The 16,801-nt window shown below is 40.4% G+C and overlaps 1 protein-coding gene across 3 annotated transcripts in view; it reads left to right on the top strand.

Annotated features, from left to right (window-relative positions):
* P3H2 (prolyl 3-hydroxylase 2) overlaps positions 1–16,801 on the top strand; it is a 153,670-nt gene that overhangs the window by 135,126 nt on the left and 1,743 nt on the right. For all 3 annotated transcript variants that reach the window (XM_008540813.2, XM_070583428.1, XM_070583427.1), the window contains exons 9-14: positions 1,879–2,006; positions 3,641–3,736; positions 4,512–4,662; positions 5,526–5,643; positions 8,241–8,316; positions 12,871–13,011. In XM_008540813.2, the coding sequence (XP_008539035.2) occupies positions 1,879–2,006; positions 3,641–3,736; positions 4,512–4,662; positions 5,526–5,643; positions 8,241–8,316; positions 12,871–13,011 (710 nt within the window). The remainder of the gene's footprint in view (positions 1–1,878; positions 2,007–3,640; positions 3,737–4,511; positions 4,663–5,525; positions 5,644–8,240; positions 8,317–12,870; positions 13,012–16,801) is intronic.

The following is a 16,801-nucleotide window of genomic DNA, read 5'->3' as shown; positions in this document are numbered from 1 at the left end:
GAACCTTGTGGATATATTCCTGGAATCTGAGAAATTCTGTATTTATAAATTTTGATGACAATTTAAAAAAATTAAGAGGGGCAACTAGTGCATCATCTGAATGAACACCTTATAGCCAAGTATTGCCATGAGATTTTGGACCTACCTCAGTGGGTATCTGTGCAGTTTTACCATCACATTGACACCAGTTAATAATACTTCAATGATTGAAGACTAGCAGGAAATGATGTAGGATGAACTTATAAATAATTTCTTAGGACCAAGTGAAGGCTAAAATTCATCGCGATATCCTAAGGTTTTGTAGTAGTTTCAACAGAGAAAAGTTGTGGTAGAATGAATGAGTCATTACACACCGAGAGCATCGTGCGGAATGCTGGCTCCGAAGTACCTGGGCCAGATTAGTTAGTAGAATATTCATGTGGAATGTAGCTTTTTAGTTTCCACAAAATAACATTATCCGTTTCATTAATAGTGTTCATTTGAATCTAGTTGGTTTTATGGTCTTGCTTTTATTTAATCTTGTAAATTGGATTGGGTATTATAGTTGGAGGAAACTGAAAAATAAATACTGTGCTCATAGTTTTATGATTGCAAATGTGAAAATAAAATCACAGTCAAAATAATTTGTTAGCACTGGCTCTCCTTAGGGAACTTATGCTTTAACAGATAATCATACATTACTCAAGATTGAGAAACACTGTCTCATCATTTTAATATTCCATTAATTGTGGACTATAGTGACTTTTTTATTTCAGCTGGACTAATAAACAATTAGTATGTTCCCTAGTTTGACATTTTAAAGAGATAGAGTAGACACCAATTTCAACCGTCTCTTCCTCTTGCGACCCATGTGTCTTAGACCAGTATGTCGGTGACCTTTGCTCTACTGGGGGGATGAAGGAAGTTGCGCCCTCCCCCCAACTCCCTCCATGGGGAGCTGCTGTTATTGACAGGCACATAGCAAGTCCCTTAGGAGTAGTATAAAGGGTAGAAAAACAGTGTTTTTCTTTTCCGTTCAGTTTTCTGGCTCAAGATGGTTGCGCTCTGCTAATCTGAAGATTTCCTCACCCTCGGAGGCCTTGTCCTTCAGTCCTGCTCTCTGTGAGGAAAGGATTGTGTGAGGTCTAGATTTTGTAATTTCACCATCAAAATGTGGCCTCTAAGCATCACCCTCTGAAAAGCCCATATGGGGCTAATTTCACAACGTTATGGGCTCTGTCCAGGGAGACAGTAGGTGCCTACGGGAAACCCTCCTGTAAAAAAAAATAATATGAAGATTTTGCCCAGCGGGCAGAGAAAAATAAATATTCCAAAAGCAAGACCATCTAGAGTCGGGTAGGCGGTGGGAAGAAGACTGGGAAGGAGTCTTGTAACTGGGGCGTGACTGTCCTGATGGTGCCTTTACTACCTGAGCTTCCTGGTAAAGGCATTGCTCTGCATACCACTGACACCGAGGTGTGGATGTCGTGCCTGGGGACACAAACATGTAATCAAGTCATTGCACGTGATGTTGTAACAGAGGTAGGAACCAAGGGCTGTGGAGAAAGGTGGGTCTAATTGCTGGGAGAATTCTGGAAAGTCTTCTCAGAGGAGAGTCCTATGAAAGTCCCAGTATGCTTTGTAGGATCATCACTGGAATCAAATGGAAAGATAGTTTATCAAACCCCAAATACTATACAAATATAATTTATTATTGCAACATTATTGAGAAACCAAATGACATTATGAGAAACCAAATTTGCAATTTGTCTTTGCATTCCTGAATATTCACAAGGAAATTGACTCCCCTCAAGTGCATGTGGAAAGCTGTTGAGTGTTCTGTGCTTCTCTTCTTGGGGACAGAGGTAACAGAGAAGACAATGTGCTCTGTCCCTTCAGGTGGCCCCCTGCTCTATGAGAACATCACGTTTGTCTATAACTCGGAGCAGCTGAACGGGACTCAGCGGGTTCTCCTGGATAACGTCCTGTCGGAAGAACAGTGTCGGGAGCTCCATAGCGTGGCCAGTGTGAGGACCAGAGATGGAGGGGAGCCTGATGTGCCGGCCTAGCGCAAGCTGGAAGTGCTTCGGTCCTAGTCTCATGGGAGTCAGGCAATCAGGCCTGAAATGTCACTTTCTTTAGGAGAAGGATGTTGCTTGTGGAGGCACTTTCATAGCCTGTGGGCTGGGATAATTTTAGTTTTGTCCAGATCTGGACATAGCTAGTGAATCTGGAATAGTTAGTGGCTTAATTTCCGGCCAACAGCCATCCAGCATGTGCCCTGCCTACCGTATAAAATCACTGGGAAAATTCCTTTATTTTAATCCATAACTAACCAGTGTATTAATCATTTATATTCTACCTATTTCTACAAAAAGTGGTGGTATTTTATAATGAAAATGTGGGGTGATGGTTAAATAAAGAGATCTCTTTTGATTGGAAAACTTAATGATACCAGGATCCTGGAACAAAATGGGGAAGGTCTGAGTGTTCTAGGGAGTTTCCTTGCAAGCATATTTACTGCAGACATCTTTGCCATAAGCATTTTCATCACAAATATTTTTGCTACGTAACTAATTGGCCATAAGGCAATTTTACTGTAAAAGATTAAATCACAAGAGCCAGCCCTTATGGCCTAATGGTTAAAATTTGGTGCTCACTGCTTTGGCTGTCCAGTTTCGCTTCCCAGTCGCGGAACCACATCACCCGTCTGTTAGTTGCCATGCTATGGCAGCAGCTCAAATAGAAGATGTAGAAGAACTGACACCTAGGATACAACCATGTGCTGGGGCTTTGGGGAGGGGGAAAAAAGGAGGAAAATTGGCAACCGATGTTCGGTCAAGGCAAATCTTTCCCTGCAAAGAAAAAAAGAAGATAAAATCACGAAAAATAAAAGAGGGACATTAATTTAAAAGGACATCATAAGCGTGAATAAGTGAATAACAAAATTAAAAAGACTTTATAGGGAAATACAAAATATTTGAATCTGTTTAAATTGTGTATATGTAGATTCATGGCAATACTGCACAAAGAACTGATTTGTGTGTGTCTGTGTGTGTGGGTGTGTGGATTGTACCAAACTAAGCACTTTTGATTGTTCTCTGGGAAATGTGGGTTCAACTCTGTGCCCTCAAAGAAGAGGCCCTCAGCCCTCTTTCTCTTCCAACATAATGTGTTTCAAAATAAAAAACCAATTCTTGGGGCAAATCATCTTCATCTGTCAGCTCAATAAAGCCATCAATAAAATGTCACTAACTGTAAGAACTGCTAAATATTTTAATACTGCCATGTCTGCTCATCACCATATAGACCATTGTGAGAGCTGCTAAGATTTATATCGTATAAAAATGGGAGTAACTGTGAGAACTTCATCAATGGAGAAATGAAATGACAAAAAAAACACACATAAATCTGTCAAACAGTTATTTTATCTTTTACACCAAAATTGCCTTACAGCCGATTAGTTATGCAGCAAAAATGTTTGCAGGGAAAAGGCTTTTGGCAAAGATGTCTACAGCAAAGATACTTGCAGTGAAACTACAGGACATGGGTTCTAAGTGTTGACTTTCGTTCTTAGCCCTTCTGGCAGTCAAGGCAGAAAGGGAGACCAGATGAATTCATAGTTATCGTTAATAAAGCATCTTTTATATTTTGCTTCCAGGGCATCATGCTTGTTGGTGATGGATACAGAGGAAAGACTTCACCTCATACACCCAATGAGAAGTTTGAAGGTGCAACTGTCCTGAAAGCACTCAAAGTAAAGTCTGAACTTCTTTTGGGTTTGGGTTTCTGAGTGTCAACCTAGGACCTTCTGTGAATGGCAGATACAGGAAACAGAAGAGTTTAGAATATGGACCTATCAGGGCAGTTGAAAGGCACGAGTATGAAATGGCACCTTCATTGTTGTTGGGTTGTTTTTTTTTTTTGCTGAGGAAGATTTGCCCTGATCTAACATACCCTGCCAATCTTCCTCTTTTTGTATCTGAGCTGCTGCCACAGAATGGCCACTGACAGAGGAGTGGTATGGGTCTGTGCCCAGGAACCAAACCCAAGCTGCCAAAGCAGATCACACTGAACTTAACCACTAGGCCACAGGGGCTGGCCCTCCTTGATTGTTTTTAATCATTCTTGCATTCTTCCATTCAGCCATCAATTTATCAAACTGTGTATTTCCTAAATTCATATTTGACAAATGTACAATCCCCCTGTCCTCAAGAAGCTCATGGTCTGGTGGTGAAAACATACCCAAATAAGTAATTATTCTGTAACTGCAAGAAGTGTTGTTGGAGAGGAATGAGGAAAGCATCACAAGAGAAGAGAAGAGGGAGTGATTAGTTTCAAATGTTCCATCTTTAATTAGGAAGGGCTTATTTCAATGGCTTATTTTCCTAAAAATCCATAAGTGTGCCTTAGTATTCTCACTGGCCAACGCAGAGATGACCATCCTATACTGGCTTACTGAAACCCAGCGTCTGTTTTTCTCAAGTCCTCCCCTCAATCCAGTGGTATCTAATGTTCTTCTTTTTCTTCAGTTTGGTTATGAAGGCCGAGTCCCACTGAAGAGTGCCCGTCTGTTTTATGACATCAGCGAGAAGGCTCGAAAGATTGTAGAATCCTATTTCATGCTGAACTCAACCCTGTATTTTTCCTATACGCACATGGTCTGCCGAACAGCCCTGTCTGGTGAGATTCCAGAGTCTGAACTTGTTACCTTCTAGCCACAGTGAAATGAGAAAGAAAACAATGCAAAGCAAAGCTCTATTACATTTGACACTGAGGGTTTAGAAGAGCTCTAACGTTCTAAAACAAAAGAAGCTTACGAACTCTTATTTTTCCCTTCCCTCTTTTTCTCGGTTTTGGTCCCCTGAAGTTCCAGAAGACCATTGCTCTGCCTATTTTCCCTTTCAAAGTTGTCTCTACTGCCTCCTTAAGTCACACGGAAAAATGCTTTTCGGCTCTAGGTTTCACTTTTCTGGGATCCAGGAACCTGGAAATTACAGTCCCCATTATGTCCACAAGCACTGAGTGGAAGCACGAAGATGAAGGGATGGTTGAAAGAACTGTTCTTGAAAAGGCAGAGAGCTCCTGACTCCCTGCCGTCAGTATTTCTTCTCTAGATCTCTTCTCCACCCTCCTGAAGAGGGGGCAGGAGTAATGTCACAGGAGTAGACTTTTCCACTGGTGAACTTTCAGCTGAATCAAATCTTTTTTTTTTACATTTCATTTCATCCTCTCCCTTTTATGCCCCCACGTGAAATATAACCTAGGAAATGCGTGGAATTTCTATATGTATGTTTATATCAAAGAACTTTTATAGTTGAAGAGGCAGGTGTGAATTGTCTGTGGTTTCACATCAAGTTCATATCAAAGCAGGACCAGAGTCTCTTGCCTGCTCATCCAGTGTTCTTTCATCTGTTCTGCTGTCTTCTGTCTCCTCAGATTTACAAAGGGCACCAGCAATGGGAGGAGACAGTCAGATTGTCAGTTTTGCTGTTGGAGGTTACTACATTCCATCTCTCATTCTTCCCTGTTCTCTTTTCTGGTAGGTCAACAGGACAGAAGAAATGACCTCAGTCATCCCATCCATGCTGACAACTGTCTATTGGATCCAGAGGCCAATGAATGCTGGAAGGAGCCTCCTGCTTACACATTTCGGGACTATAGGTACAGCCAGCACCTGCTTCAAAAACAAGCTTTTGCCCAACAGCTATCAAAAACCCCTGGGTATTGTGAATAATGCTGCAATGAACATAGGGGTGCATGTATCTTCCAAATTAGTGTTTTCATGTTCTTTGGATAAATACTCAAAAAGTGGAATTGCTGGTCATATGGTAGTTCTATTTTTAATTTTTTGAGGAGTCTCTGTACTGTTTTCCGTAGTGGCTGCACCAGTTTACATTCCCACCAGCAGTGTATGGAGGTTCCCTTTTCTCCACATCCTTTCGAACACTTGTTATTTCTTTTCCTTTTAATCATAGCCGTTCTCACAGGTGTGAGGTGATATCTCATTGTGGTTTTGATTTGCATTTCCCTAGTAATTAGTGGTGTTGAACATCTATTCATGTGCCTGTTGACCATCTGTATGTCTTCTTTGGAACAGCGTCTGTTCATGTCCTCTGCCTATTTTTTAATTGGGTTGTGCCTTTGTTGTTGTTGAGTTGTGTGAATTCTTTACATATTTGGGATATTAACCTCTTATCAGATATATGATTTGCAAATATCTTCTCCCAGTTGGTATGTTGTCTTTTTGTTTTGCTGATATTTTCCTTTGCAAAAGCTTTTTAGTTTGATGTAGTCTCCTTTGTTTATTTTTTCTTTTGTTTCCCTTGCCTGAGGAGACGTGGTATTCAAAAAGATACTGCTAAGACTGATGTCAAAGAGTGTACTGCCTTGGTTTTCTTCTAGGAGTTTTATACTTTCAAGTCTTAGATTCAAGTCTTTAATCCATTTTGAGTTAATTTTTGTGTATAGTGTAAGATAGTGTTCTACTTTCATTCAGCATTATTGACAATAGCCAAGACAGGGAAACAACCTAAGTGCCCATTAACACATGATGGATAAAGAAGATGTAGTATATGTATACAATAGAATACTACTCAGTCATAAAAAAGATGAAATCCTGCTATTTGTGACACCAGGGATGGACCTTGAGGGTATTATGCTAAGTGAAATAAGTAAGACAAAGAAAGACAATTACCATATGATTTCACTCATATGTAGAAGTTAAACAACAAACACATAGATACAGAGAACAGATTGGTGGTTACGGCGGGGGGGGGGGGGTTGGGGAAGGGAGAGAGGGGAGGGCGAAAGTAGTAAAGGGGCACACGTCTGCCGTGACAGATGGCAGCTAGACTTTTGGTGGGGAACACGATGTAGTCTATACAGAAGGTAAAATATAATGAGGTACAGCTGAAATTTATACAATGTTACGGTCAATATTACCTTGATAAAAAAAGAAAAAAGAAAGAAGTATCTAGGAGTTTTCCTATAGGGATCATTGTTACTGTCAACTTATGCTCACAAGGAAACTAAAATAGAGTTATGCATTTAAGAATATATGGGGGAAGGAGCCAGCCCCGTGGCACAGCGGTTAAGTTCGTATGTTCCGCTTCTCAGCGGCCCGGGTTTGCTGGTTCAGATCCTGGGTGCAGACATGGTACTGCTTGGCAAGCCATGCTGTGGTAAGTATCTCACATAAAGTAGAGGAAGATGGGCACGGATGTTAGCTCAGGGCCAGGCTTCCTCAGCAAAATAGAGGAGGACTGGCAGTAGTGAGCCTAGTGCTATAATCTTCCTCAAAAAAAAGAAAGAAAAAAAAATCCTTAAAAAAAAAAAAAGAATATATGGGGGAGAAAAAGGAAACTAGAAAGCTGACCTGTTTTGCTTATCATATTCATCTCTATGAAGCAGTGATTCTCAAATAATCTAAAGCAGCTGCCACAACCAAGAAGCAACTTTAGCATCTTGTATTTTTATCTTAAAAACCCATGCACATTTTGTTGCATCCTTTCCACAGAGTCCATTTTGTTTTACTACAAAAAGTAAAGTTTATAGGCTTTTTTTTTTTATTTCGTGTCTTTCACTGAAACATCCTTGTAGTATGTATATCTCAGTCTGAGAACACAAGGGTCTGGGGTCTCAACACACATCAGGATCTTATCACATCACTTATCTATGTTTACATTTTGTGAATTGGAAACTGGAAACTCAGGAGAAAAAAGATGTTTTCTCTTATTAAGATATTTCAATGTGTAAAGAGAAGAGTCAGGAGTGGTAGTCACCATGTGTGTAATAGTGTGTTAATTGTTACTACACTGTGCACCATACAAAACCATTGAGCGCCCCCTATCTGCAAGGCTGGGCTAGAACCCCTTGGAGCTCTCCAGCTAGTTGGGGGAAAAAATACATCATTTAGAGTTACTAGTATGAAAGAGAATAAGAGACTTGTAAGTAGTGTGGGTGGGTTCAAAGGACTAGGTTAAATCTAGTTGGGTTTCTTGGAAAGAAGTGAAATGTGAGATGAGGTTTGAAATATAATTAAAAATTTAACAATAGTCGAATAAATATAGGCTTCAGGGCTATAACCAAAGCTACATTTGATCCTACTCTTGAGGGTTAAGAGGCTCAGTTATTTCAATGTCTACTTCAAAGGAAATTTGCTAATCAGGCTGCTCAGTTCATCACTAGTTTTCAATGTTCTGTGGTACTGTTGTTGTCAGCATATAACAGAGCAGATGGTTCTGCTTTTCCTTGTGTAGTGCTCTCCTGTATATGAATGATGACTTTGAAGGAGGAGAATTCATATTCACTGAGATGGATGCCAAGACTGTGACTGTGAGTAAACCTATTCTTGCAAATTTATTTAGCGTTTTTTATCTCAGTTTTGCCATTTTCCAAGGACTCACAGACTGTTGGATTTCAAATATTTCTGAGCTCAGGAGTTCAAGAGGTGGAGAGAGTCCTGGTAAACTTATAGATCATAACATGTTAGAAAAGGAACCATCAATAAAAATCTTGTAGTCTGTTTTACAGATGAGTAAACTAAAGAATAGAGACATTAAGGATCTTCTCATCACCATATAGCTTGTTAAGTTAAATTTGGAACCAGAACCTGGGTCTTCTCATTCTTTGTCAAGTAATCTGATGGAAACGTGACAACACCAGTTCCTAAATCACCCAAGCCTAGGACAGGTCAAATGATTCTACAGATTGGCTTTTAAGTAACCTGGTGTTCTATATGCGTGGATTGAGGATTGGCCTCCAGATGCCTAGTTATCAAGGTTAATGTATATGTGTGCATGTATGAGTGTGTATGTATGTACATATATGTGAATGTGTGTGTGTGTGCACAAGCTTTGGATGAGATTCTAAATATGCCTTTACAGGTAAAAGTCAAAAGTTAAATTCAACCACCATCTTCCTAAGCAAACCAATGCTTTTGGAAAAGCAGCCTACTTAGCACTTATAGACCATATAGCCAGCATCCTTTGATCTTTAAGCCAAAGAGCAGACACCAGGGTAGAAGAGCAGGTTGTCTCATTGAGGAGGTAATCGAATTATAAATAGGTTACGAGATATCTGTTTCCTCCATACAAAATCTAAATAGTTGGGGCATGTATGTGATAAACTTCAAGGATTTTGCATTATATAGGTGATTAACACAACTTTTTCTGAGTTTTTTGGTTTTCCCTTCATATTTTGCAGCTTTTTCTCAATAGTGAAACACCCATATATTATTCATGACATACCACTGGAGCAGGAGCAGATGGTATTCAAAAACTATATGTTATTGGGTTTAAAGGGGAACCCCGTGGGGATTCTGGTTAAAATTGTCCAAAAACATTGTCATAATTAAGAATAATAATTCACGCAATTTAGTACAATAATATATATTTAAAAAGTCATGATGCCTCACACGTTTTTGTAAAAAGCTTTTAATATTTCATGCTTCATGATCTGGGAAATTAAATCAAGATTGATAATCCGGGTTGGAATTTAAAATCCTCATACAGGGCCAGCCTGGTGGCTCAGTGGTTAGGTGCACAGTTCTGCTTCAGTGGCTCCGGATTCTCTGGTTCGGATCCCAGGTGCGGACATGGCACTGCTTGACAAGCCATGCTGTGGTAGGCGTCCCACATATAAAGTAGAAGAGGATGGGCATGGATGTTAGCTCAGGGCCAGTCCTCCTCGGCAAAAAGAGGAGGATTGGCAGCAGTTAGCTCAGGGCTAATCTTCCTCAAATAAGTAAATAAGTAAAATCCTTATACAAAATTCTCATTTTTTGAAGAGCTATGTGCAGAAAGCGTTTGCTTTCTGAGCTCTGCTAACATTGAAACTACGGTTCAAAAATGCTTGCATCTCATACAATTGGAAGGAAAATCAGACAGGTGGTCAAAAAGATTTCTTTGCTTCTTCTCCATCTAGTGGCCAAATTTGGAAATGCTCAGTGTTTGAAAAGAAGTGATGCCTGGAATACTATGTATGAATCAGTAATTCATTAATTGTTGAATGCAAGTTAACTGGAATTCTGCTTTTTAAAGATGGGAAGGCAGATAATATTCTCCTTTAATAAATCTATACTTTTAAGAGGAAAGTGCAACTATTTTAAAAAATACAGAATCTAACCACCCCTCTCCCAAAAAAAGTAAAACAAAAATCAATTTAAACAATGTTTAAATTCAAGTTGAGAGATATATTTTGCCAAATTAGTTCTACTTCATATTAATGCATATGGCAGAGCTCTTAGAGCATTTTGTAGATAATTAAAATTCTTAGGTCACCAGTCCCAATTAAAAAGAGAAATGGATTGGTCTGGCCCCGTGGCCGAGTGGTTAAGTTCACGTGCCGGATCCGCTGCAGGCAGCCCAGTGTTTCGTTGGTTCGAATCCTGGGCGCGGACATGGCACTGCTCATCAAACCACACTGAGGCAGCGTCCCACATGCCACAACTAGAAGGACCCACAACGAAGAATATGCAACTATGTACCGGGGGGCTTTGGGGAGAAAAAGGAAGAAAAAAATAAAATCTTTAAAAAAGAGAAATGGATAGTTTTCCCTTCTCTGTCTCTGGAGGGACAAATGAAGCAGAAATTACCCTAATTTGGGGATACACCAAGGAATAAAAGCCTTCTAAGTCCTTTACTTCGGAAAAAATCTCTAAATTGTATAATTAACTGAATGGCAGCTGAAACTTTACCTTTATTCAAGACAAGTACGGTACAAAGGCGTTTCTGACTTTTAATCATCTCTTACATGGAAAACAAAAGGAATTTTATCATATTTGGAAGATACGTGATTATTTCCACAGCAGCATTTATTTGTGAAACATGAGTATTTAGGGATTTTTGGTTTCTCTGCACAAGTTTGAAAAAGATAAAATTTCATGAGTTCCATTTGCTTCATGAAAAATTAAATTCGATAGAATGGAGCTGTGTTCCAAAAGTATGTCTACAATCATTTATCTATTCTTCAGAACATATTTTCCTGTAGAAGCCAAGTCATAAATGGAGCTTATGTGTTCCTCTGTCTGCTTTATAGCACGTGATGCTATAATTTGATAAGATTAGGCCTGAGATGCTTGTGAATCCACACACCGGTAATCAATTCCACCTGCTTCAGGCACTTGATGGCTTCTTCTCCTAAATATCCCAAAGTTCTTCACGTAAAAATAGTTTTTATGCTTCCAATTCCATCAGAGAGAAAACATTAAATTGTCCCCACACCCTTTCTTTAGTACTGTTAGATGTTGTTGCCAAGTCTTGGTAACCACAGAGACGCAGTGGGAGCCGCGTGAGGTTACGTAAGTCCTGCCCAGCACCAGGGGGTGAGCAGCCCAGAAAACTTGACCCTCTAGATCCTGAAGCCACGTATAGGAAGGCTTCCAGTCCTACTTCATATGCTTCAAGTGTCATTTATTTTGCTGTTTCTATGTGGAAATGTACAAATTCCTTCTCCAGAAAAAGGAAATTAGATTGATTCTGAGGACACTAATAACTAGTGAAATTTCTAGATTTATATCAGAAAAGTCACTTTGGTAAAGCTATTTAAGAAAAGAAACTCTAGCAAAGACAAATCACTCTTCAGTTATTGTAAATAGAGTAACTAGACACTGACTGCTTTTCTCCACTCTTTCTTTTAACACACACCGCGCACACACACACACACACACCCTTGGGTCTCAGACTTTTTGACTCCATGTACCTTTGACCTTCTACATGTAGGTCACACAGTCTGGGCGTACCTATGTGAGGTAGCATCCAAGGGCTTCAGGAAATTTTCCAAATGTTCCTCCTGAATCTGGCAGTGAAAAACTGAGCCATCCCATTTTATGGTGAAGGAAACTAATGGGCCTGTATCAAACTCGAGTCCATTCAGAAAATAGCTAGTTATAACAGGCCCATCCTATCAAACAGTGAAATGATGGGTACCACTGTTTTGCTTGTACTTTACTTTTCTAAGCTCTACTAGGGAATGAATAAGGTTTCTGTTTCTCAAGAAAGAAAAATGAGCTCTCCTTACCTCGGACACTTCTTTAAACATGGAAGCAAGACCTAATATTGAGTTGCTTAACCTTGCTCACCTTGGAGAGCCTACACATCTGATCCAATCCCCTGGCTCAGGGCCCCCAGCAGTTGTTTCCTTCTACCCTTTTCTACCTAAGTATTAGTGGACAGCTCCACCTGAGCAATGCACAAGCTTGGAAGGACTGTGTCAGTCATCTCAGAGCCCTGGAGGCCATGGAATGGGTCACCCCAAGGGGTAGTGTGTTCTCATCATTGGAGGTAATAAGTATTGTCTGAGGACCAGGAAGATTGTAATGGCAATTAAAGTATCATATGGGATTAGACTGGACTTTTTAAAATCTTCGTATTGTGAACAGTTCACAAACCATAAGTGTAACATTAAGGAATTAGAAAGGGTGTACCCATGGAACCACTACCTAGATCAATAATAAAAATTTACCAGCACTCTAGATGTCCCCGTGATTTGTTTTTGTCACTCCACAAATATTAAATGTACATCTTCCTTATGCCAGATTCTGTGCTAATGCTAAAGTTAGAGAAGTGAATTAAAAGAGAGCCTTTGCTTCCGTGGAATTTGCCAGCTATCAACAGAACATATATTGAGCAATTACCATGTGCCATGGACTGTGCCAACCATTTTACCTGAATAATTTTATTTTCTGAATTAGATGTTATTTTGACCTTAACCTTGTTTTACAGATGAGGAAATTGAGACAATCTGTATGTTCTTCAACCCCAGGATTCTATTATTCTTTGATTAAAAACTTGACCCAAATAATCCCACAGAAGGATAGAGAAGGAAGAGGGATTGTAGAGATGTTCATGATATGGGAATTTAGGGTCTAATTTTCACTTTCTTTCTTAGGCCTCTATAAAACCAAAGTGTGGGCGTATGATCAGCTTCTCATCTGGAGGAGAGAACCCGCATGGGGTGAAGGCAGTCACCAAGGGCCAGAGGTGTGCTGTGGCTCTCTGGTTTACCTTGGACCCGCTCTACAGAGAACTGGTGAGTGTCTGACCCCCCACCCCCACCCCAGCAAACCAATTAGGTGCCCCATAGGACTGCTTCATAAACTGATTTATCCGAAAAGTCCTTTAAGTTGTTCTATAACCTTTCAGGGACCTTACGGATCATGAAAAAAAATTGTTACAGAGTCCTTTCTCCCTCGTTTCCAACCCTGGCTGTTTTCTAAGCAGGAACAAATTTTCCTCATCAGATCCATGACCTAGCGATTACACATCTAATACTTTGTAGTGTGAGTTTGAGGGAAAGAAGAGAGGCCATGAAGGCAATTCTTAATCAGATGGTTCTAATAAGGGCCTGTGTTTGCAGAAATAGATACGTCATCTTTGGCAGTCTCTAACTAGTCTTGAGCTTATTAACAAACTGTAGCATCAGGAGAGAAGAAATACTTTCTACGGGTCCCCAGGAAAACTGATTTGTTTTCTCAACACATCATTAAAAAGAGCACTGAATAATTTATGAAACATATGTAGAAGAAGGTGAGGGAACCTGATAACTTATTGTTATTTGTTATTATTAAATTAAATGTTAAAATATTATTATTATATTAGAAGTAGCTGAGGACACTTGGCCTGGATAAGAGACCATGATCTCCTCCTTCTGGATGCCCTCGGGCTGAGGTTATAGTCTCTATCTGTGGAGCTGCAGACAGATGAATGAAGACCAATGAGGAGAAGGCCTGGGAGGAAAATTTGGTTTCACCGTAATGAATAACTTTCAAATCGTCACTGCAGTTCCGTGGGGTTGTCTGCTCCGCAAGTAGTGAGTTCCTCATCCCTGGAGGACTCCAGTCAAAGCCTCGGCTGAGATTGAAAGGAACCTTCATAGCAAGGCTGACATGGATGACTTCAGAGTCTCGTCCAGCCCCAAGTATGGATGAAGCTATGAAATTCTAGTCTTTAAAATGACATTCCACCCAATTTTCCTCTTTAGATCCCTGAATTGAAGCCAATTTCGTCAGAAACCGTTAAAAGTTAACTCCTCTTTGTCATAAACTTTTTGCCATCGAACCTAACTCATGCAATTTTTTAGGCCCACATTCTTTCATATATTTAACAGGTGTTTACGGGAGACCTACTATGTGGTGCCTGGAAACTCTGCCAGGTAGACCCTGGGGGTTCAAGGGTGCTTGACCGCGAGAGGAGCTTGGAGAGCTCAATGAGGAAATAGACAGTGAGAAGACAGCAGTAGGCATTTTGTAGGGGATCAAGGAAGATATATATAAGCTCAGTCCTAAAAGAGGGGAAGATGATAGCCAGGCATAGAAAGAGGGAAGAATGGTCCTGACAGAGGGAACAAGGCACACAGAGTTCTGAAAACCTCAAGGGCCCTAAGCAACCTCCTTCACCTGTAATTCCGTTCTTTCCTTGTGCTTCTTCACCTCCAAAATGTCAGCATCCCCGCACAGATTCCTTCTGTACTAAAGAACCTGGGTAAATGAGAAGACTGTGAAGACAACAGGCTGTTGAAAAATTGCTTCACCATTTTCTCTCTTTAGTGTTCAATTCCGCAAACAGTTAATCTATTTCATTATTCAGTATCCCAGTCCTCTCTTCCAAGATATTTTCTACCAAAATACACTAACACAAGGTAAGTTCTCTTTGCTGCTTTCTAACCAAGAAACATCAATGCTAATATCCCTCCTCTGAAGGGAAAGTTTTAGGAAACTTCTCCAGTCTCCAGGCAGTAGCGGCATCTAGTGGCCACAGACGAAAATGACCAGAGCCTCTTCAGCAAGTACTACGAAATCTATTCTACACTGTGATTCTCAGACCTTGCTAGACACTGGAATCACATAGGGGTCTTTACAGACTACTGATATCTCGTTCCCACCTTCAGAAATTCTGGTTTAACTGATACCGGATGTGTTTTGGAATCAGAAATTTTAAAAGCTCCCAGGTGATTCTAATATGCAGCAAAGTTTAGGAGTCCCTGTTTTAGGCACCTTTTATCAGATTGAATCCCTCAGCCTATGTAGAAGTCATTAGACCTGGCAGATTTCTGCCCTTGTTATAGGGCAATTCTCAATTCTCAAGGAGTATTTAGCACTGTAAACTCTTAATTATGCACCATATTAGAAGCCTCAATTCCTTGTAGACAGAATTCCAGCTCTTGAACTTCTTCCATTCAGAAGAGATGTGGTCGCAATAGTCTCTTGTGGCAGTCAGATCTGAAAGTTTTATACGTATTTTGTTAAGCAGCAAGTTGTTCTCCTCATATTCATAAAGTAGGACTTGGGAATTTTATTTAGACATCATGACAGCAATTTAGTATATTTGGTTCTTTCGGTTGCCTTATGTTGACATCATTTTCAATTACAAGCTCTTGAATGAAGGGGGCTTTGTTTTCAAGTCATAAAGTACGTAGTTATTTTTATAACTTATTGTGCTAGGGACTGACTACCTGTAGGGAATACAAACCAGGTAAGACATAATCCCTATTTTTAAGGAGTTTGAAGTCAAAGTGGAGAGATAGTAAGAGATCTGAGTAATTAAAACACAAGGCAAAATTTGGTAAGAATTACAAGGGGCAAATGTACAATGTTCAAGGGATATAAAGAAGGAACCAGGAAAGGCTTTACTGAGAAAATGGCAGTTGACATGAGCCTTAAAGGATGAGTAGGATTTCTATAGAGACATTTTAGACAGAGAGAACCCTTCATCCATTTATGCATTTATTCATCAAATACAATGCAGCTCTTGCCAAATGTCAAATGCTTTTCTGGTCACTGGAAATACAGCAGTGACCAAAAAAGACAAGATTCCTTGCTTTTATGGAGCTTTCCTCTAGGGGACGAAGAAAGACAACAAATAAGTAAGAAGATAAATAACTGGAAATTTTCAGATAGTAATCAGTGATGTGTGGCAAAGGAAACAAGGTAACCAGTTTGAGAATAAAGGAGTGGGGCTGGCAAACTGTCAGGGTTCTCTGGACAAGTGACAAGTGAGTTGCCACTGGAGTGACAAGAAGAAGCTAGCTGTGATAAAGGCCTTGGGAAGGGTATTCCAGGCTGAGAACAGGCTGCAAAGGCCCAGAGAGAAGATGCAGCTTGGAGCGCTCAAGAAACAAAGAGAGCCAGAGCGGCTGGAACATGGTATGCAAGATGGAGAGTGGTCTGAAAAGAGCACACAGAGGAGGTAGGGGTCAGACTTGATAGCTGGTTAAGAAATATGAATTCTATGCTAACTGTGGTGGGAAGCCATGTGCCTTCCCCCAATGTCCCCCAGTCCTGGGGAATTACAAGATATGAAAGATGGCTTTAGCTAACATGTTGTAGACTAGAGTAGTAAAAGAGGTGAAAAAACGTGGAAGGTTTGAGATGCCATTTGGAGGCAGACCAGCTGGAACTGCTGATGGAGTGACGTAGCAGGCGAGAGAAAGCGTAGGATATGGAAGCCTCCAGAGGGACGTTCAGCTAGGACTGGGGAATTCTTCTGAGAGTGCTGTATTCAGAGACTTTGAGGGGAGTAGGAAGCTGCCGTGTAAGCTGAGGTGAGAGAAGACCAGGTAAGCTCAAGAAGAGAGAAAGGTCTAAATCAGACAATTCCTTGTAAGCATACCCAGAAGATCAGACCTGGAACTTCAAGCAATAGGAACCCATGCAAGCGTTGTGAGCAGTCAGCAGGAAGGTGATGTGATCACGATTCAGGTGCAAAGGGTCCCTCAGAAGCCTGTGGGAATGGAGTGTGACACAGGCAGACCAATTTGAAGTTGTTGCCGCAATCAAGTTAAGAGATCCGTGAGCCTAAACCAGTGGTTCTGAAGCAAGAGC

The sequence above is a fragment of the Equus przewalskii genome, chromosome 18 (genome assembly GCF_037783145.1).
Source record: "Equus przewalskii isolate Varuska chromosome 18, EquPr2, whole genome shotgun sequence".
Lineage (NCBI taxonomy): Eukaryota > Metazoa > Chordata > Mammalia > Perissodactyla > Equidae > Equus > Equus przewalskii.
Note: the sequence above shows the minus strand (reverse complement) of the source record. Positions and strands in the feature narration are given on the sequence as shown.